At 38.7% G+C, this 21,676-nt stretch overlaps 1 protein-coding gene across 1 annotated transcript in view; it reads right to left on the bottom strand.

Moving 5' to 3' along the window:
* The window catches only part of EPHA6 (EPH receptor A6), an 829,344-nt gene that overhangs the window by 25,771 nt on the left and 781,897 nt on the right, over positions 1–21,676 (bottom strand). The window contains exon 15 of the mRNA XM_040621133.1: positions 3,719–3,868. Within this exon, the coding sequence (XP_040477067.1) occupies positions 3,719–3,868 (150 nt within the window). The remainder of the gene's footprint in view (positions 1–3,718; positions 3,869–21,676) is intronic.

Below are 21,676 nucleotides of genomic sequence, written 5' to 3'. Positions count from 1 at the left end.
AAATGTAGTAAAAATATAAAATATTCAAACAGAACGTAGTTGGATTTTTATTGTCCAGAATATTACTTTCCTTATTTAAAATGCACCTTGGCAAACAAAAGACTATACTTTGACCAAACAAACGAGAAATGCAGAACAAATAGGGAATAACCAGTATTTGGAGAGGAGCAGCTGGGAAAGTTTTGATTAAGCTATTTCTGCTTCCAAACAGAAATTCTGGTTACAGGATCTGTCACAGATATGCTGACTTCCAATATGTTAAGCTAAACAGAATTTCAACTCTTTACAGCAGCAGCAAAAAATAGTCACGAGATACATAAAAGATTTTAGCTCTTACCACTTTGCTCTGGTCTTGTATTGATCTGAGGACCTCAAGAGTTTGAATCCCTCCCCCACCCAGAACTTTTTGTTCTCCTATTTTCAGATTCTTGCTTGAATACTGTTTGGTAACCACTCAGAGACAATGAAAATTTCCAGCTTAGTGCCTACCTGGCCCTCAAAAAACAATCAAGCTCTGGGTGGAGGGCGCGTTCACGCTCAGCCCTGGGCTGTAGGCATTGGCAATCCTGAGCAAATGAGAATGGCCTTAATGTTGGGAGTTTATTACTGGCAGCCGCAGCTTCTTCTGGTTCCAGATATGGTCTCTGTGGCCAGATGAGGTCTAATAGACAGAATCATTCTCTAAATGGTCATCTTGGCCACAGATCATCAATATCCGTGGCCAGAATGGCTGGGTCAGTTGTTGGGCGAGATCCGAGAAGGGAGGGGTCGACAACAGAGCTGGGAACTCTCTAGGCAACAAATAAGAACGATTTACATCATAGTCTATGTTGGAAATTACAGATTTGGACCTTTTCCCCTCAGAGGCTGCCGCTCTCCTAAAAAATCTGTCTTGTGCTGCGGTATCTTAAACGTGTACCCGCTGTGTTCTGTGGAAGTCCTAGCTCCTTCTCGGTCCCTCCGCAGAGATTCAGGAATGTGCTAAACTTCAGAAAAGAACCATCTGAATCATTCCTTTGCCGAGACAAGTATGACCATTTTTCCAGAGATGATACAAATCGTAGCTTCTTATTGTTAAAAGGGATATTAAAAATCACCTAACCCAGTCCTTTTATTATATTTATTGGTCATGAAGCTTAGCTGCTTTGAAAATTAAGTGGCTTTCATGGTTGAATTATAGTCTTCATAATGATGGCCATGGTTACTTAATTGGCGGTACAGCATAACCTAGCTGGTAAGATGATAACCCAAGGGGAAGGAAAAATAATGGAACTTCTCTTTATGTTTTTTTAATCTCATCCTACTATAAGAAAGATTATGTATAAACGTTTAAGAAGAATAACTAATTATGACTTTTATGAGAATGTAATTGACAATATATATGACGTATTCCAAAATCAACCCCTAGCATTTTTTTATCCTCTTTTTATGTTCTTTTCCCCCAAAGCAGTGATTATCAAGTGACAATACTAGTTTTTTTCTTATTTACTTTGTTTACAGTCTGTCTCCCCTCCGCTGGAATGTGAGCGCCACGAGGGCAAGACATCACTGGCCCTCCATGGGGAGCTACATGGACTGTAAACCAAACCACTAAGGAAGAAGCAGTTATTTCCTCTTCTCTTTTCCTTGCCCATGTCTTATTCTAGAAGTTTATTAGCATGCCCTCTAAGACCACCATCAAATCACTTACTATATGATTCTAGGGAATCCTGTTGCATTTGTGGGCCTCAGTTTCATAAGCAAGTTGGAATTGGGCTGGACTAGATAATCTTTTGGTCCCTTCCAGGTATAATATTTGTTCTCTGTTCTATTTCTAGTTCCAGGAACAGAGAAGTCACCCAACAAATATTTTTAAATGAATATATTAGTATGGTAGTACTGGTACATGATGTGCAAACAAATATATGTATGTCAGCTGCGAACGCTCAAGAACTTTTTATCCATAAGGGTATATTATTTGTAATGTTTGGAGCCTATGAATTAGGCATTTTTTATTTGAAGTCTGCTGGGGGAACTAGTTAAGGGCTAAGTGGGGTACTAATGAAAGAGGGCACTTGAAGTGAGGGCTCTTCTGTGCAGTGGAGACTGTAACTCACCGGGGAAAGGATTTTTTATTCTGGAGATTTGTTTGAGTGGCCTATTTCAGTCATGAGAAAGCAGGATAAGTAGGCAAGCATTATCTTGGGCTTAGGGTAGAGCAGGAACTATGGTGACTGAATACAGGGCTTCCATTACCTTGGATAACAGGTTTAAAAAAAAATGAGTTCCTTTAAGTTTATTAAAGGGGTAAATTTCTGCTTCTGAGATTCAATTTTAAGAGGAGCTGGAGAGGCAGTCACAAGTTGTCCCAAACAAGGCCCAGGGGCAGAAAAGAGCAATGAAGTCCTTCAAATAAAATTCCCTGAATAATAGTGGACTCTTGGCAAATGACCTGGATCCAAAAGTCTAAGTTTTGGGAGTGGAGCAAGGGTCGTGGGTTAGGGCACATGCTATACTTAAGGGCAGATGCCCTGCAGGACCTAGCCACATGGGCTCTGCACTTTGATGATGTGCTTAGGAGAGCAATGATTGAACAATGTGTATGACCTGAAACTTGCTGTCATGTAAGTTTCTAGACCCAGCATTCTCTGCCAAGTCAACAGGCCCCCATAGGCCGGAGCGGGACTCAGCTTCTAAAGTCACACCGACGTGGAGAAACAATAGTCGTGGTGAGCTAACCAAAACTCAGTCTTCTCTACTCCCGGTATTAAAACTTTGTTTGTTACTTGGTTAAGTCCTTTAGATACTTGCACAACTTGAGATTGGGATGGAGTAATGAATGAGGTGTGAGGTATGGAGGGAATGCCCAAGAAAATGACTAGAAAAAAATAAAAACAAACAAAAAGAGATGAAAATAGTGTTACTCTGTGTATGGGGATTTTCTATAGTTAAATTGTCTTTTTTTTTTTTTAAACCTGTGAACATCCAGAAGCACATTAGAGGTGAGTTCCCATTATTATTGAGGAAGGCAAGTAAGGGGACAAAGTCCAAATTCTGAGATGAGAAAGTGTGAAAATAAAATATATTTTCAGTTATGACAGTATACTTATTTGCATTGTCAGGGTACCTACATTTTCCGACTACCATTTTTATCTCTTTGGAGGTCCTAGAGATCAAATGTGTGTTTACTTCCCTGTTGTATAATATTATTAATCATCAAGGTAATTTTTATAGGTAAAACAGAAACAAAAGAAATTGCATAAAGGGTCACATATCTGAAAAGAACCACATCAAATGTCATATTGATAATGCATTGCCTGAAAGCACTTGCTCTTTTTCTTCTAAGTAATATCTAGTTTAAATTAATTTGCTTTTACAGTGGCGCATTACATTGCCCCCAGGAGGCAAGGAAAGGTAAACATTATTCTTAGCTTTCTGTTACTTGTAGGCCAAGACCGTTGCATGAGCAGAGTCATGCTGCATTAGAGCCACGTGTGTAGGCGCCTCGGATGTAAGATGTGGATCAGGTACTCCCATGACAAAGCCCATCAGCTCGCCCCTCTGACACCGGAACAGCTCAGAGTAAAAGGTTACTTAGCTTCTCAAACTCAGCCGCAGACCCTGAACAACTCTCAGGAAGAGAAGGGCTAATCTGAGTGAGGGCAAAAGACACATGTACTCTTCAATGTTAACGTGGTTATACTCACAAAATGGCAGTTTAACTATCGCTGGCACTTACATCTTGGTTAGACATTTCCCAGTAAGGTCTCTCTCCATAGGACATGACCTCCCACATGACAATGCCATAGCTCCATGCATCACTCGCTGAGGAGAATTTTCTGTAGGCAATAGCTTCTGGGGCTGTCCACCTTATGGGAATTTTCCCACCCTGGAAGACAAATTGGAGATCTCTCAGCTGGCTCACAAGCGTATTAAAAAATGAAGTGGCAGTCCAATTAAATAACTTTTGTTAGAAAGATCTAAATACTGCATGATACCATTGGCATTTTAAACAAAAATACGAGAACCAGAATAATGTTAAATGTCAGAAATATTTTTTCCTATAATAATTATTCAGCACAAACAACTTTAATGGGAAATAAGTCACACTTCAGAAATATTTTATTTCATTCGTTGGAGGAATTTATTTTCACTTTAGATTCACACAATTAAACTCACTATCATGCCATTTGAAGAAAGTTCTGGATTATAGCACATTAAAACTAAGTATCATTCAACATTCATTAAACATTGTATTACATGTATAAATAATAATGAGAATAAGTTCTACTTAATTGAAGATAAATGGTTAAATACAGAACTGAAACATTCTCTGCAATTCAATGTTTATCAGAACTTTCCCTCTTTCCTTTTTACCTACGATTACATTTATTTTAAATTAAAAAATCCTTTAACATTACACAAGAGCACCTGAGAAGGATAATTTTTCTTTAGAACACTTTAGGCTAGTTTATATTCTTGTTCTTCAGTGTTCAAGTTCACATTTGAACATATTAAAGAGATGAAATTGCACGAATTTAATCTATATTGTTCAGGTATTAAAGCCCGCTATTGTGTTATACTTATTTTTTATCAACATTTATTACATTTTATCTCTCGAAACACTCTATAAATCCCTTTCTACTGTAATGACAAGAATAAAACAATTCATCCATTTGATTTACAATCTTTGAAATCTTCGCTGCTCTGAACAGCAAGTCGAGCGGAGGAGAGCACCCCTGACGCCACTAGATGGCGGAAGAGAACAACGAGCTGCGCCCAGACCGCGGTTTCGCGCACCGTGGAGAAGGAGTCAGCGGGCAACACAGATCTTGGACTGTCAGAAGGCTCCACGACGACGGAATTGTTTCATCAATACCAGCACTTCCATGATCACATCATCTGATCACCCACGGCGCTCAAAGCCTGGTGTGAGGGTGAGCAGGGGTGGGAGGCAATAGAGGGTGCATTCTCTGGCCCTTGAGGAAGTTAGGTCTGACACCTTTAAAAGGTGAAGCCATGAATCGAGTAATCTAAACACTACTTTTTTCGTAATCTAAGCATTCACTTGAAGAGAAAAGCTATTCATCCGAAATGGGAATAATTGGGTTTCACCAGGCAAATGAGAGCATTAATGGAATCCTCATTTTAAAGACTTGCAGCAAGGAACCTTGGGGATAATACCTTGAATTCAATCCCCTGATTTTACAGGTGAGTGACTGAACCCAGGCTTTAGAGATTTAGAGATTCCTCTCCACATTACTAAATACATAATGTCTACTAATGTTATCATACTAGTATTATGGGGTATGGATATAAAGATGTAAATACTTCATTGTGGGGGAAAAGCTGGGCCAAACGAACTTTAATGTTTTAACACTGAGCATCTGATAATCCTATGTCATCATAGTATAGTGGAAGGAAGCCAGAAACCTCCAAGTCTGGGTTGTTCACGCTTCGTGTCAGTACCAAATTAAGGCCAGGAAATTAAATTTACAAAGTTGGTGATAGTAGTTTAAGAGGGTGATGGGTGGGGGAAGGGAGGTGCAAGAGGAGGATTCATTTCTAAACCCAGAGTAGAGTTGCCAGATAAAATACAGGATTCACAGTCAGATTAGAATTTCAGGTAAATAACAAATACTTTTTTTTAGTCTATGTCCCATAAAGGAATATATTTTTGTGTGTAAGTATGTCCCAAATATTGCATGAGGCATTTACACTAGAAGAAATTGTTTCTTTGCAATTCAAATTTAACTGGGCATCCTATATTTTTATTTACTAAACCAAGCACCCTATCACAGAACATGAAAAAATAATTCAGAAATGGAAATATTGTAAATGATCCAACACAACATTAGTGTTCTGAAAAAACAACAACAACAACAACAACTAGTATGGTCTCTACTTCACCAGGGGACAAGGACACTCTGACTTGTATTTGTGCCACCAGTCCTATAGCAGCCTTTGTTTTATGGTCTATTTGTGGCTAAAGCACCTTGGTCCCGTGACTCTGCATTCTGAAACCACTTAAGTCAGACTCCGGTTTGTTCCAATATGGAAGCCACACTTCCAGAGAATGAAGGCCAAATTGGTAGCGTTGACTTCAGAACAGATGCAAGAACAGCAGTCTCATTTGACATTTCTGACTCTGGATCTTTCTTTGTCTCTCTGGCAAACAATTGCTAATCTGCTGGAACAGTTCCTTTGCTGAATCTTTGTGAGTTTTATTAAGACAGCCTAAAAAATGTAGTTAAGGGTTATTTTAGGTGCATTCACTTATAAATGATATCTCATAAAAATGATTCACACATAAATTTATATTTCATGTAAGTTGAAATCACATGTAAATAATAACTTTCCCTTTCCTAAGATTTTTTTTTCCCTTGAGGAGAAGATATTACAGAATATTTGATTAACAGCATTGCTATCTGTTAGGGACTGAATTGTGTTTTCTCAAAATTCATATTTTGAAGCCCTAAGCCCCAAGGTGACTGTATTTGGTAGTAGGGCCTTTTAAGGGGTAATCAAAGTTAAATAAGGTCATAAGGGTGGGCCCTACTCCAATACGGCTACTGTCCTTCTAAGAAGCTGAAGAGACACCAGAGGTGTACAGGCACAGGGAAAGGCCGTGTGAGGCCACAGCAAGAAGATGGCCATCTGCAAGCCAAGGAGAGAGACCTTGGGACTCCAAGCCTGCCCACATTTAGATTTTGGATGTTCAGCCTCCAGAACTGTGAAAAATAAATTTTTATTGCTTGAGCCACTCAGCCTCCGGTATTTTGTTATGGTAGCCCTAGCAGACTAATACACCACCCTTATAAAAACCAAAAATTTTTAGCTAGGATGAGCAACATTGCAAAATGGACAGTACATCTTTATTTCAGATTCTATTCCAAGTGCCATCTAGAAGTGGGAAGTGTGAGCTAGAATAAATCTTAAAGATGAAAATCATCACAGAAGTTTTAAGGTAGGAGATATAATTCTAATTAATAAAAATGCATGGTAACGTGAACCTGACAGTATGCACGGGCTTCAATAATTCTGAGCATATATGGGATGGAGATAAGGAAGCTTTCAAATCTTTTTTTCTAGTGGGAGGATATAGACTGAATATAGTTGATCTCTAAGTGCAAGATAGGGCTGAAACGAAGAGGTCCTTCAGTTTACCGTATGGTCTCTATTCCCTTCCTATTTTAGAGGAAACACAGAAGCTTAGTTCTTTTCCTTTTTTTTTTTTTAATTGAATGGACCAACAAACATTTGTGGCTTAATCTCAGCTACTTATTTTTGCCCATGATCTCAAATCATAGACAGAGGTAATGCACTAAATTACTTTTTTCTCAAAGCATTAACCACCAGATGTTTGTTTCAGGTTTCAGGAATGAACAAATAGTACTTTAGATTTGAAATCACAATCATTGGAACATTACATGTTGCTTTACCATATGTTTATGAGGGAAAAAAGTTACCAATGATACTAATCAAAATGACTGAATGTAACTCTAAAGACTTCTCACTTTCGGGTACTTCCCTTCTGCGGCAAGCTGAATCACTTTGGGAACAAAGGAGAAACAGGAAGTAAGCAAACTGAATCGGGATGGCTACTGAAAAGATTGTTAGCAACCCCTTTTTCCTGTTTTTTAAGTCCTACACAGCCTGCTGTCTTAAAGTGGGGTCATAGCGAAAAAGTGCTGAAGACACAACCAGGAACCCTGCATTTTATACCGGCAAACCCTCTACCCCCTGAGGAGAGTTGCATTATAGTTGAATTTAACATCTGAGGTTTAGAACCTGATCCTCTTATTTCAGTGGAGACAATCAATTGAAATATAGTAAGGTTACAAAGGCTTAATACTGAAACCAAATGGAAAACGTCCACTGAGAAACAAGAACACTCAAGTCTCTCTCCATTTCCTGTTCACTGGATTTGACGGTTATCTTAAAGGCAAATGGTTTGAATAGACAACAATCTGCCTGCAGACTTCCTTTTTCTTTTTTCTTTAATCTCTCTCGGTGGTACCCAAACTTCAAGGAATATAATCATACTAAAGAAAACATATATACTATGCTTAAAGATTAATTTAAGAAATTTCTAATGATGATTTTAACTAAATATTTTTCTTCATGAGCTGCAAATCCTAAGTGAGATGGAACTCTTCTATAATCCATTGTGTGACTTTGGGCAAGTCTTAACTGAGTCTTAAATTTGAGATCTGAAAAATGAGGGGATTTGAATTAATGATCATAAAATAATAAACTCTAGTGAGTTTCAATAGGTGCCTAGTTTCTTGGCTCCCATTAAACTGGTAGACAGGCCATCTGAGTTGGTACCTAGTCCATGTAAACAAACAGCCTGATGACAGACAGTAGAGGAGATAAGCACACTCAGTTTCACATCCCAGACCAATAATTCATGGTCACAGGAATCATCCTGAGTAGTAAGGAAGGGTTAAAATAACTTAATCACTTTTCGTTTAAGAAGGCAACCGTATGAAAATACATATTAGAAAGGCATGAAACCAGGACATTGACTTTTCCCCTTTTTTGCTTTTTACTCTTAGTGGGTTAAAATACACTTAAAGAGCAACCACTGGTTATTTGGAAAACTCATTATATGGACACTTACTGATGTCAGATGAAAAGAGGCATTAGTTTCTTTCCTGAAATGTCATTTTACATGGACATTTCTTGTCAGTGGGATTATCTGTGGCAGTGGTGGTCTGGTTTGGGGAGCAATGGTGGAGGAACTGGCACTCTGAAGTCTCCTGCCGTAATTCAATATGGTGCCCTGGGAAGTCAGAGCAAATCACTCTCTCACATGCTGGTCACACAGACAACCCTCACTGGTGGGTTATTCTTCTTTCTCTTGAGAATTACTGATCTTGAGAGGTCAGTCCATCTCTAGTTTGTATTCCCAAATCAACAAATCATAATATTATTGTGCACAACTACATTATATTGTGTAAGCCTTTTTAAAACGACATCCCGGCTCCCTCTCAGAGGGATGTGTAATTCCTCCTTCACTGAAGTTTATGATCTAGGGCAACTTTGGTACAGTGTGAAGTTTTATCCTTTTCTAAAATACGAGGATAATACCTGTCCTTCTTTGAAGAAAGACGGAGGACTATGATGGAATGAATTTATCTGTAGTCACAAAGGAGAAATCTTATAGGTTTCTGGATAAGATTTATTAAGTGGATTAAATGAGATAGTATACACGAAGCACCGCTTAGCTGCCAACATACGGTAGGCACTCAGGAAATGTTACTTCTTCTTAATTTGTGCACTTAAAATGTTTCCTATGTGGACCTGCCTGGCATCCCCATTCTCCAATCTGGAGTCACTAGCCCACCCAGACTCAAGGGTGATCTTCTCACACAAGAGTTTTTAGGAGCCAGGCGAAACAAATCAATCATTGATAGATAAGCTCTGACTCAGTTCTTCTAATATAGACTTATCTTGTCCAGTTTGAGGAAATCTGTCTATTTTGGTTGAGTTCTGTTCTATGCCTACCTTCCCGCGAGTGCACCACCAGTGCCCTCCCAAGACAGAAGACATATCTCATTCATCTCATTCTTTCATAGGTATAATTCTGTCATCAAAGAACACTATCTATGGCTGAATGTTGGCAGCCAGACTTCTGTTTACAGCTGGATCTGCCTGATAATGATTCTCAAAGGATTACTTGCCTTTTCCTGGGTGTTTCTCTTCTCTTTGTGGGGTCTGATACAGTGGATAAGTTACAAACCTTCCCTCCTCACTAATGCACCCATAGAAACACACACACACACACACACACACGCACACACACACACACAATGTTGCATCAGTACCACATGATTTATAAATGCCAGGTTGAGACACTCTTGCTGTAAGCAGAAGACCCTTCTTGCATAGTATTTTAAAAATGTAAGTCACTGGTTCTTAATAACCAATTTTTATAGGATGATGAGCGCTGTAGAAATTTATGGTAAATAGCACTGTTTTAGGCCACAAACATGAAACAACCATTTTTATACCTTTATATAAGGTATATAAGGTAGAAGACAAAGACTTCCTAATAGTTGTTTTTTGTTCCAGGCTTTATTCCCTGTGCCAAGGACCTTTGTGTGGGTGTTCACTGAGGTCTCAGGGTCTTGGATTTTACTGAATCCAGAGCTGACCAACTGTTCGGCTTTGAGCTGAAATGGGCCTACAGTTAGGTTTTCCATGGCTAAATTCCCCTCCCCCCCAGTGTCTCTAAATGCCTTTAAACAGGGCGTGGGCTCTCCAGAGCCCCACCACTCCACTCCACCATCTCACTGAATCTTCCTCAGACACACTTGCCCTATTTCCATCATCCTCTTGGCTCCTGTAGGCACTGCTGTCCCCTCCCCGACTTGAACTTCAACGCAACCTCCCTGTTCTCGTTATGAAACGAACAATGATCTACTTCTGAAATTTATTTAGACCATGTTTTTCATAAAGAATAGGACCAGATGAGAAACGATTTCAAATAAACATGAATAGCTAAGTCCCCATCTTTGTTTTCTACTCTCTAAAAACATTCCTAACTATGGAAGGAAAGACTTTCTCATTTTCTTCTCCTCACATTATCTACCTGGAACTACACTACATTTCTATTCATTGTCTAAATGCATAAACAGCTCAGTGAATGCTAATTTTTTTGTTCCTGTAATAAAACAGTGCTTATCGTGCTATTCAAAGCCTCAAGAATTAGAATCCTTTTCACCCGCTTCCTCCTAAATTGCTCCTGAAAATAATTCATTGCCACCTATTTCTCAGTACTCTCTTTTGACGAGAACATAGGTGCTACATCATTAAGTGAATAACACTGTTCTGGGGGACGTCTGTTAAAGTAGATTTTCGATGCCATCCGATAAGGCAGATAAAGGACACAATGGTATGTAATGTGCTAGAATTAAACATATACATTATTATGAGGCCATTGTGTCTGAGTGTTGATAACTTAAATACCACTGACAGTAGAGGTAATTTTTTTCAAAACAACCTATCATTCATTATGGTTTTGTGAATATACTGTGTAGTAAGGTCCAAAGGGGATAGTGGACACTAATAAAGTGAAAAATCCTATTCCTCCCTTCCTGGACAGTAGCACTCTACCCTATATCTTTTCTCTCCTGTCCGTCTCTCTTATTTTTTTCTTTTTAATCCAGCTATACAGAAGACTAGCTACTGTTCTGCTCCCTCCCCAGTGTATTTTAACAAAGTTTTCTTAAGCTTCTCATCTATACTACTAATGGCAAAGACCTATGGATATTAACACAGAAGTAATAGTTTTAAAAAATGTACTACATAAATCATAAAGGGGAATAAAAGATTTTGGGCTATTAATACTGAGATATTTAATACTTTAAATGCTAATACAATATGTAAAATAATATAATTCTTCATGTATATAACACAAATATCTACAAAGCATTTTTATCTGAATGGCCTCAAATTGATGTATACCACTAAAGAGTCAATACTTTGCTTTCTTATCAAGTTGCCCTGTAAGAATAATACTAGTAACAAGCAGTGAGTAATACTTCGCCATCTATCTACTTCCATAATCTGATACTTATTTGTGGAAATATTCGATCCTGAATTTTAGGAAAAGAGACTACATAAAATGAGGTATGTCTATTTTTATACTAGTATTACTTACAAACCCTATTTGAAAACAAATATTCAAAAAGAATGGAGAAAGTGTATAGGACCACACGGCATACACAGTGGTGATTTTCATAAACCCAGGGGTGTTTACTTTGGAAGGAGAATGTGCAAATATAGGGAGAGAAAGTGACCATGGAGCCAAATGTGTGGCTTCTAATCCCTCTTTTTTTCCCCACTAATTTGTTGTATGCTCTTGGACAAGCTACAGAGTCTCTGTAAATTGAGGGGGTTGGTGTGTGATCTTGTAGCTCCTGTGAAGATTTAATATTCTATGATTTGTTAATACATGAAAACCCTAGTGTGTTAAAACAGAAGGGACAACCTCCACTTCTGTCTAAAGAAACATAGACAAAAAGGGTTAGTGCTGAGCTCAGTGGCTTCCTGCATCATTATTAAGCCCATAGGCACTTTATCCATTAAATCAGACTCTTGTGACAGACCCATAGTGCTTTGACCGAACGTATCTGAGAAGCAGGTCCTCTCTTGCTGCTGTCTCATCAAGTGCTGTGATACATCAGTTCAGAGTGGCCCTGTGACCTCAAATTACCCATTGTCAAAAAGGCTAGCTCTGGGCGTAAGCCAAGGAGGGGAGTGAAGATGACATAATGACATCTTTAGAGGCAGTCTGTTTGGGACCAGTCATTCAACAGAGGAGAGGGCACAATCTTCTGGAAGACTGAGGAAGCATTACTCTATGGAAAGGACGGGGCTGAGGGGCTCACATCCAAAGGTGGGTAAGAACTTGAGAAAAGTCTGGAAGTACCTGGACCTGGAAATACCAAAAAATGTTTATACAGATAAATCTATTTAGAAACTAGAATTTGGCTGAAAGAATTATTAAAATTCTAGTATTTTGAATAAGTTTTAAATTTGTGATAAACTGAATACAATATGGAGGACAGTTGTCTTATGTCCTCAGCATCTTAGTTGAGGAGATCTACACAAACCTTTGTCCATTCCATTATTCCAACATGGAATGCTGCCCTGTCAGTGTTTTCTTTAGCTTCTATTTTACTCATGATTACAGTGATTGCTCCTCTTACGTCTGCCTGTAACGCCCACTGTCTGCCTTGCTCATTTGGCACGTAGCACCATGTACCTTCTATGTACTATTACCTGGCTTTTAAAACTGTACTGTCTTCCCAGAATGGTTATAAAAATCTTGAAGGGTCTTTTATTCTTCTTTGTAACCTACTTTACGGTATTTTGCCTGGTGCTATGATTATAACAGAATTTAATGATTATTTGCTGAGGGGATGACCAGATGAGATGAATTAGGCAAATGATGTAAAATGAAAAGCACAGTCTCAGAACCATACTGTATAAATGGAATTCAAATTTCACTTTTTAGCTCCTTCTCAGTCATCATTATGAACTTGGTTAATGATAAGGAAAAGATGAAAGGGCAATTTCTCAATCTGAATTTTCAGTTTATAAACGGCCTCACCCAGAGAGGCACTGAAGGTCACTGGTGGCTTTCATTTACTCATTCATCATTTTTTTATTCCTTTTTGGTCAAACTTTTTTTTTTTTTTTTTAACACATCTCACAGGCCGGGTGCTTGAGTCACAAAGACATCCTCCTTGTCCTCAGGGAGACCATGTTGCAGTAGGAGAGACTTGGATGTAAACAGACAATGGCAGCACAGAGGGTAAGGGCTCTAACGGAAGTCTGTAGTAGAGTCATTTGACAGCAAAAAAAGGAGGATCGGCTGCTTGGGATGGCTATGGGAAGAAGCAGAAAGGTGACATAACAGACGTAAGCTTTAGGTAGAATTTAAAAGAAAAGTAGGAGTTTCACTAGTGAGACAAAGAGGCCAGGACATCTCTTCAGAAAGAACAGAGTTCAAAGGCACAGGATTTTTTAATTTGGGATGCATCTCTCACTATTTTTGTATGCAAAATGATATACACTTTGGTCTGATTTTTTTTGCTTTCACTCTAATTTTATCGTGGCTTAAAGATCTGAATCACATGGTAAAAAGTGTAAATAAGTTCTTTTAATTTTTTAGGTATAAGGGGATGATAGGGATCCTAAACCTCTCTTTTGACCTTTCATATTGAATGTCTAAAAAAAAATTAAATTACTTTTATTTCTTGCAGAATCACCTGCAGTAAGTGTGTGTAATCATGCATCATACCAAGTAGGTTGAAAGGTCTAATTTTACTTGCATAACATATTCACTGTTCTATAGCAGATTTTCCCAGTGAATAAATTTTAGAGAAGCAATGCTTGTAAAATAAGCTTCAGCTTGTTTTGCTCAGGCTTAAGTATATCACTTGGGTTCTGAAGCCTTGTTCATTGTGGACAGCAGATGGCTCTGGAGGACATATCTGGAATGCTGAATGACAGACTCTGGATATACTTGGCTGCAGGTAGAATGAAAAAAGGCACGATCTCTTTCATCTTCAAATATCACAAGCCAATGGCAAAGTTTTAGATAAAAGAGGGCCTATCTAGTTGTGGGGTGGGGTCTTTTTTTTTGGGGGGGGTCTTTTAAGAGATCAACCTGCATTCTTATAAGTCCCTTCCATTTTTACTTTGAATGTCAGGGGCTCTTTCTTACTTCGCTCTGTGCGTTCTTCTCAATCTGTTTTCCTTTTGTTCTCTATCATCCTGCTTTCTTTTACTCTGTTCTTGCTAGTAACTATTTGCTGTATGTACAGAATATAAGCTCCTTGAGGCAGGGGTTTTGTTTGCTTGGTTCTTTGCTGTTTTCTCAGAGCTTAGAAATGAGTCTGAGCATTGTAGGTACTCAGTTAATATTAGCTGTAGGAATTTTGGACATGTAGCATAAGATCATGACAGTACTTATCATCTAATGGATGATAATGACACATAATAAATGATGCTGTGAAATGTGATAGGTGCCAAGGTAGGGGAGAAGCAGGGAAGGCTCGCAAGAGAAATGATGTGTAGGCTTGGACCTTATGGAAGATTGGAGTTAAACAAAAGAGGTGTGAGAAAGGAGGAAAACAGGGGTGGGAGGTAGGGAAGACTGGTCTAGTTAGAGAGAACAGGTACAAAAGAGAGAACATAATAGATTTAGAGGTATTGACAGAAGTTGCAGTAAAGAATAGAGTAGGAGATGGGGGCTGGGGAGAGACAGAGGCTAGAGAAGCTAGCAGGGCATGGGATCATGAGGGGCTTCCCAATGCATTTAAAAAAATCTGGATCTTTTCTCACGGCAATGGGAAAGCACTGAAAGGTTTCAAGCAATGGGATGATAAAATCAGGGGTTTAGCTATTTTTTTAGATCACTTTGGCTGCATTGCGAATTGCTGATGGGGGATTAGGGGACAAAGAGAGGGAAGGGTAAAAGCAGGAAAACTTGCCACATCTAGGGAGTTAGTAACATTATTTAATCATTCTGTAATAGTTACATATGGCACCATATTTTATACATTAAAAGCATTTATTTCAATTCCTCTTATTAGATATTTGCCATATTCCAGAGAAGAATGGGATGGCATTTACTCTGCTTAACATATCTGAAATGGAGAGTTCAAATCAATCATGTAAACAAAGTTAGAGGAGGAATATTCAAAAACTAATTTTGGGAATTCTCTTCTCAAGGACTATCATGCACTATGGAAGCATCATTTACATACACTTTACATTTATGTATTAGAACAAATCCTCTAAGGATCTGCTAATTAGACTAGAAACCTTGCTTATATTTAAAATTAATAATGCCATGGTTAAAAAACAGTTTATCTTCTCCCATTTAATCCATAATAATTTTGTGTGATTTGTTAAATTTATAGTTTAAGTAGTTAATCTGAAGGGGAAGAAGGACAAGTGTTCAACCCCCCCCCCTTCTTGCTTTCTCACATATATATGTGTACTGGGTAGAAGAAAGAAAATTCACTCAGAAAGGTTGTTTTTCACTGTTGTCATTTATGAAATTCTATAGGATCAATTTTTAGTTGTTTTCCCCCCTCTGAAAACAAATTTGCTCAGGGAAAAGGACTTCATATGGGCTCAATATTATACTCCAGAGAATTCAACCCAAGGTCAAGTTGTTGAAGCAATTCAAGGCAACAAAACAGCAATTCGGCTTGCCATAACCTCCCTCCATTATTTCAGCACAGAAGAAGATAATTTATTTAATTGTGTTTTTGATATGGTGCTTTTCATCTATACCTTGAGTGTGATATTTATATTTTGTTTTGTTTTTTAGTTCGCTGGTGATTTTAAAGCCAGCGTTGGCTGGAAAGCTTTATGTGATGTGCATGTTGCTATGTATTCAGTTCTGCTTGTCATATTATTGCTCTAAGTAAAACATCTTTCACAGCATTAAACTTGTTCTCATATCTTCCTGGTAAACAAAACTGAACTTAAAGCAGAGCCCAGAGAATTCAAGAAGAAAAAAAAATCTACTTGTAGAAAAATACCTGAAATGTTAAACCCAATAATACTATTTAACAAATAACATTCTAATTTGCAGGAAAGCTCCTTTCATTTGAGGATGGCTCTGCTCATAGTTCTCGTATGAAATGTGAGTTTGGTCATCTCCAATTAGTCTTGGGTAGACACTTGCTAGCAGTCCACAACCAGAACCATTTGGCCCAGTTTTACATTATTGACAGGCTCTTCCCAAATGGCTTTTTTTCTGGCATCTGGAGGAAGTTTCAAGTCAGCATTGTAGTGCATTAGCGTAGCTGTCAGCAACGCCTCCCCAGGGCTGACTGCTTTCTGCCTGACTTCAGCCAGGGCTGTCAATCTTCCACTTTCATGAACCCTAAAATGATCCCACCCTCCCTTGCCTGTAGCTCTTCTCAAGCAAAGATTAACTTTCCTAACTTAAGGAGAAAGAGACATACTGAGTACGGTGAGTGCTCGTGTTGTTGATGATAAACCTGGGATAATAGCCTAACTGTATTAAGTTTGGATTTCTGTATTAGGATCTTTGTTTGTTTGAAGAGAAAATCCTAGACACTTCTGTTAAATGATGAAGTTCACGATGGGACCTGTAAAGTGACGTGATTCAATCAACATATGGGAGTTGAAGCAGAATGACTTGAATGCCACCTCTTAGAAGTGTAACCAGTGGGATGACAATGATAAGGGCAATAGTGATTAACTGGTGGTATCCATCCTAGGACGGAAAAATGCTAAAAACTGATCATTATTAGGCCTATAATAACTGTATGGCATTTATAATAAATGGAAAAACCTACTTCTAAAAGTTTCTCTTTCCTTACACTTACAAGTCAGGGTTCTTATGGTTTCAGTTTTTGCTGAAACATGTTGCAACCTGGAAGCATCATATTTCTATCTAAATGCTCATCCATTTTGACCCGATGCTTAGTTTCCAAAAGTATTATGGAATCTAAACATTGCATCCATCTTCCTTATAAAACTTTCTCATTTTGTCCAATGGGAACTTCTAGTAAGTACTAAAAAATCCTCATTAGTATTTCCCTTGTACCAAATCACTTCAGCAGTAAAGGAGAAAAAGTTCTTCCTCTAATACATTGGTCTTCACAAAGGTTGAAAGATAATAAAATATCTGATAAAAATGCATAGCTTTGACCCTTAAAATCTGTGTAAGTGAAAGGGGAGTGAATATTTCTGAATGCTAAAATCTGTACTACAATCATATTTTCTTGGCAGCCTGATTTAAAGAGCTCTATGTGACAGTCAAGTTATACTAGCCTTGACAGTACAACTGGGTGAAAAAGATTCAGATCTGTTTTTATATTTAATTGGAGTGTCAGGGTCAGGCTGTCAGAGCAGGAGACTTTTGCCAGTTGTCAGAGGGCTACCTTTGAGAACACTAAATTAGAAATGCAGATACCTGACATTATTTTCAACTTGGCACCCAATTTATAAATTTGGGGAAGTAGCTAGGCACCTCTATACATTATTTCCATCACCAGTGGCTTCAGGAATTGATTGCACTATGCTAGATGGGGGATGGGAAGGAAGAAGGAAGGATTACAGGGGAATGCGAATGCCAGATAAGTACAAATTATACTGTGCAACGGTCTAGAAGATAGGTAGCCATCATTGGATAAATTCAAATAGTAATAGTAAATGAAAATTATATATATGTATACATATATGCACACATACAGATATATTCTATGATCATGAGAAACATGTTCACGCAGAGATATGTTAAAGCAGACTATCAAAATCAACAAATTATAGAATGTTTGTATTTGTTGTTAGTCTGAAATATGTATTAAATATCAGATATAAGTGCTTAGTAAATGTTTGCTGAAAGAATCTAGTTAACTGTTAGCATCCTCTAATTCAGGAAAGTGGCCTGGCCATTTAATCTGACTCACTGCCCTCCACTGTCCCCTCCTCTCCCCAAGAAGGAATAACCAGCCATCACTGGCATACTAAGCTCTTTCTTAGGCCAGGGGCTGCTGCTACCCTTAGATGGGGAGCTCCTAACGCTGTAAGACTCAAAACTGAATGAGCCTTGTGGGTGTCCTTGTCCTTTAGCTCCTGCTTGGTTATTTGAGCTCAAGCCCTGTCCACTTCTCATACGTTTATAGGTCTCATCAGAATAAAGCGATAGAATTTTTGTTTCTACAATCTATAAACTATGTCTAGCACAGACTGTGCCTTCTTGCATCACCACTATCTGCTGCCAGATGCTCTAGATATGACGTTGCACCCACCAGTAGGGAAACCCTCTTCTTCACCCTCTGACACAACCCACCTGCTTCCTGGTCTTTGGCCTGTGATGTAGCCTGTGTAAGGTTTCCTCATATTCTACTCTTCCTCCTGCTGTATTAGGCTTGCCCTGATCTATCACTGATAGAATATGGGCTCTGAGTACCCACATCTTTTCAGAATTATATTTCTAAAAATCCAATGGTTGTGGTTGGATTATAATATGCAATATTGAATATTTTGTGATTTTGAAGGAAATTATATATATATATACACACACACACATATGTATGTATATATTATATGTGTATTGTGTGTATTTCTTTTCCTTGATAGCCTACACCCTAGATGTTGCCATAGCTTAAAAAGGAGATGGCTCTTTCTTCGTGGCCTTGACTTGAGATTCTGTTTGTTTGAGCTAAAGTCGATTTCCTAAAAGTTACACCAATGTTAAGGAACGTGTCAGTTTCTATTAGCCTTGTCTGCCTCTTGGACCATGCTGCCGCCCCTGAGGGCTGGCCGGGCACTTGCCTTGAGAATGCCAAGTTCACCTCCACTCATTCAGGTCCATTAGCTCAGGCTCAGAATTTGTGACTTCCCTCACTTCTGAACTGGATCTACCAAACTGACGGATGTGAAACTTGGCATATCACATGGCCATGAAGGTGCCAGGCCACTCAACTTGGAAACAAGGGGGAATTTGCTCACAATTCAGCAAACATTGGCCATTGGGAAACAGGAGGTGGGAAGGAGTTGCATAGCGAAATCCCTTTCTTTCTTTCCATGAATGACAAAGCATGGTTTCTCCATACGGCCCATTTGGAGAAGTTCTGCATGGTTAGGGGACCCATCTCTTTACTGCTGTTTTGTGGAAAGAGCAAATACAGTAACAAGGAGTGGTATCGCTTAACACTCTTCCTTGCCTCGCTTCCATTTCCCCTCAGTCTAGGTGCCCTGCTTTCGTGCCTCCCAAATAAAGCTTCATCATTCTAAATTCTTTTCTGAGGCTCTGTTTTCTAGGGAACCTGGGCTAAGACAGTTGCCACAGAATCAATATTTCTGCCACCCTTGAAAATTCAGGGTGTTTATTCTAGTCATATGCAAGTTTAGACAAAATATATTTAGTTAAATGCTTATCTGAACACATGTTATAGAAAATTGTTGCATAAGAGAAATAGAGGCAAAAAGGAATTAATTTCCATATGTTTTCAAGACTTTTTTTTGGTCTTTCTGTGAGGCAGTTTTTTTTTTTTTTTTTTTTTTTTAATTTTCTTCTCGGCCTCGTGTTCTTGCTGAGTTAAGTTTTAACTTCTGTGTTGGACTTGGAAATTGCATATCAGGATCATTTTTGTGTGTCCTATATTTCTCTATTTACTATCTGGGGCAGTGAAGTGTAGAGGTTAAAAGCACAGGTCCTTCAGTCACAAGGTTTAGATCCAAATCCTGCCTCTGCTTCTCAGGAGCTCTGTGCCTTTTGGCAAATTTTCTTACCTCCCCGTACCTCAATTTTCTCACCTGTAAAAAGAAGATAATCTTAAGTATCTTACAGGGCCGTTTTGTGGATTAAAGACGAGAATGCATCCAAAATGCTTGCAGCAGTACTTGGCTCATATAAGAGTAATTATTAGTGTTATTTCCTTTTACATTTAGTCTCTGTGCTAAACACTGTAGAATATAATTATGAGGAAAATTTCTGTCATTTCAAAATGGGAAACAACGTGGTATCCCTGCTATCTATTTGTCTACACCAAGAGGGCTGGCGTCGTAGCGTCTGGTCTTGATTGTGAGAACTGCTGGGAAGAGGGGGTGAGCTTGCTCCCCAGCAGAACATCCTGAAGTCTGTGCTCCTGGGGTTGACTTTTCTATATACATGTGGACGTTCTCTTCCATAGTGACTAATGTTTCTGTTTTGGACTCCACATACGTCAGAATTCCCAGAATGTGATCCTGTTTTACAACCTACCATGGCATTTTCCTTACTGGCTGTGTAACATGAGGCCATGGAAACTCTTTGGGACTCACTCTGCGCACCTGTAAATGGAAGATGATAACCCCTTGCAGACTTATTTACTTATCATGAAGCATTTACTGCCAGCAGCTGGACGAGGACCTGTGGCCACAAAGATGAGTAAGACAAAGATCTTATACTCAGCTTACTTATTACTAATAAAAACAGTTGCCACTGTCTTCAGACAAAGAAAAGGGAGGTCAGCCGAGGTGTGAAAACGGTCCAGGGTGACGTGGCCAGTGAAAGTGTCCGATCTGAGACTTGGACACAGGCCTTTGCCTTCAAACCAGTTCCTTTCCTATTATATGATACTGATCTACTTTTGTCAAAATTATATAAAGTCTTATGGATAAAATATTTCATAATGTAAAGAGCTTTACATGTTAATTATATTGGGTTATTACCTTGCAATTTACCATTTCACTTTTTTAGGCACTAGAATTTCCTCTTTCAACTTTTAGAGGCAAAAGACAAGTGGACGTACATTTCCCATTAGGGAGAGGAGTTTTTAGGTGGCAAAACAGTTTTACAAAAAACCTTGATGTCAAGAATTTGACTGTGAAATGGCTTGCTTGTCACTAATTTTTGTTGTTGTCTGTTGTTGGTTTCTCCTTAAGACAATGACTCTTTATTAGTAGATGGATGAATCAAACAAACACACCCTGGCTATCTTTAATGCTTTGTTTTTATCTTAAACTTTCATTAATAATTTACTTCAATTAACATGCCAATTAACTAAGGCCAGACAGTATCTAAGAGGGGAGAATACTCATTGGACCTGTTTTGGGAGTGTTCTTAGGAAGCATTCAAGGGAAGCCATTTGGGGAGGAGGGCTGGCAGCACCCTCACCTGTGGGGGAGACTGACACAATGATCGCCAGAATGCAGAGCGCCCCACATGCTGTTGGTTCGGGTGAGGATATTAGATACCTTGGAAATTGATAACACACCTCCAAACCAAATTGCACAATGACAGGTTGATACCAACTTCATCATGGCCTAACCAGTGGATCCCTGGAAGCACTCTAGAACAGGCCACCCTATTGAAATTGCACAAATAAATCAGTTGAAGTAAAACCCCTTTCATGACCCTGAAACATTTCTTGAGGTCTGGAACACATTCATCTTTTCAGGTTTTTACTACTGACAGAGGAGACAGACCCACTCGTTCCTAGAAGCTATACCCTCTCGTATCCTTGTCTTTTAGGTGACAGAAAATGGCCTTTATTTTTGTAGAAGAATGTTATCATTTCTGTCTCTTTCTGTTTCCATTTTAGCTGAGGCCCAGAAAGGCCAAGGAGAAAAAAAGTACATAGTAAGTATTGTACATTACAAACCCTTCCTACATTATTACAGATTTGAAAAGTATAGTAGA

This window comes from Ursus maritimus, unplaced genomic scaffold, assembly GCF_017311325.1.
Source record: "Ursus maritimus isolate PB19 unplaced genomic scaffold, ASM1731132v1 scaffold_4, whole genome shotgun sequence".
In the NCBI taxonomy this organism is placed as follows: Eukaryota; Metazoa; Chordata; class Mammalia; order Carnivora; family Ursidae; genus Ursus; species Ursus maritimus.
This window is presented reverse-complemented; position numbering and strand designations above follow the sequence as displayed.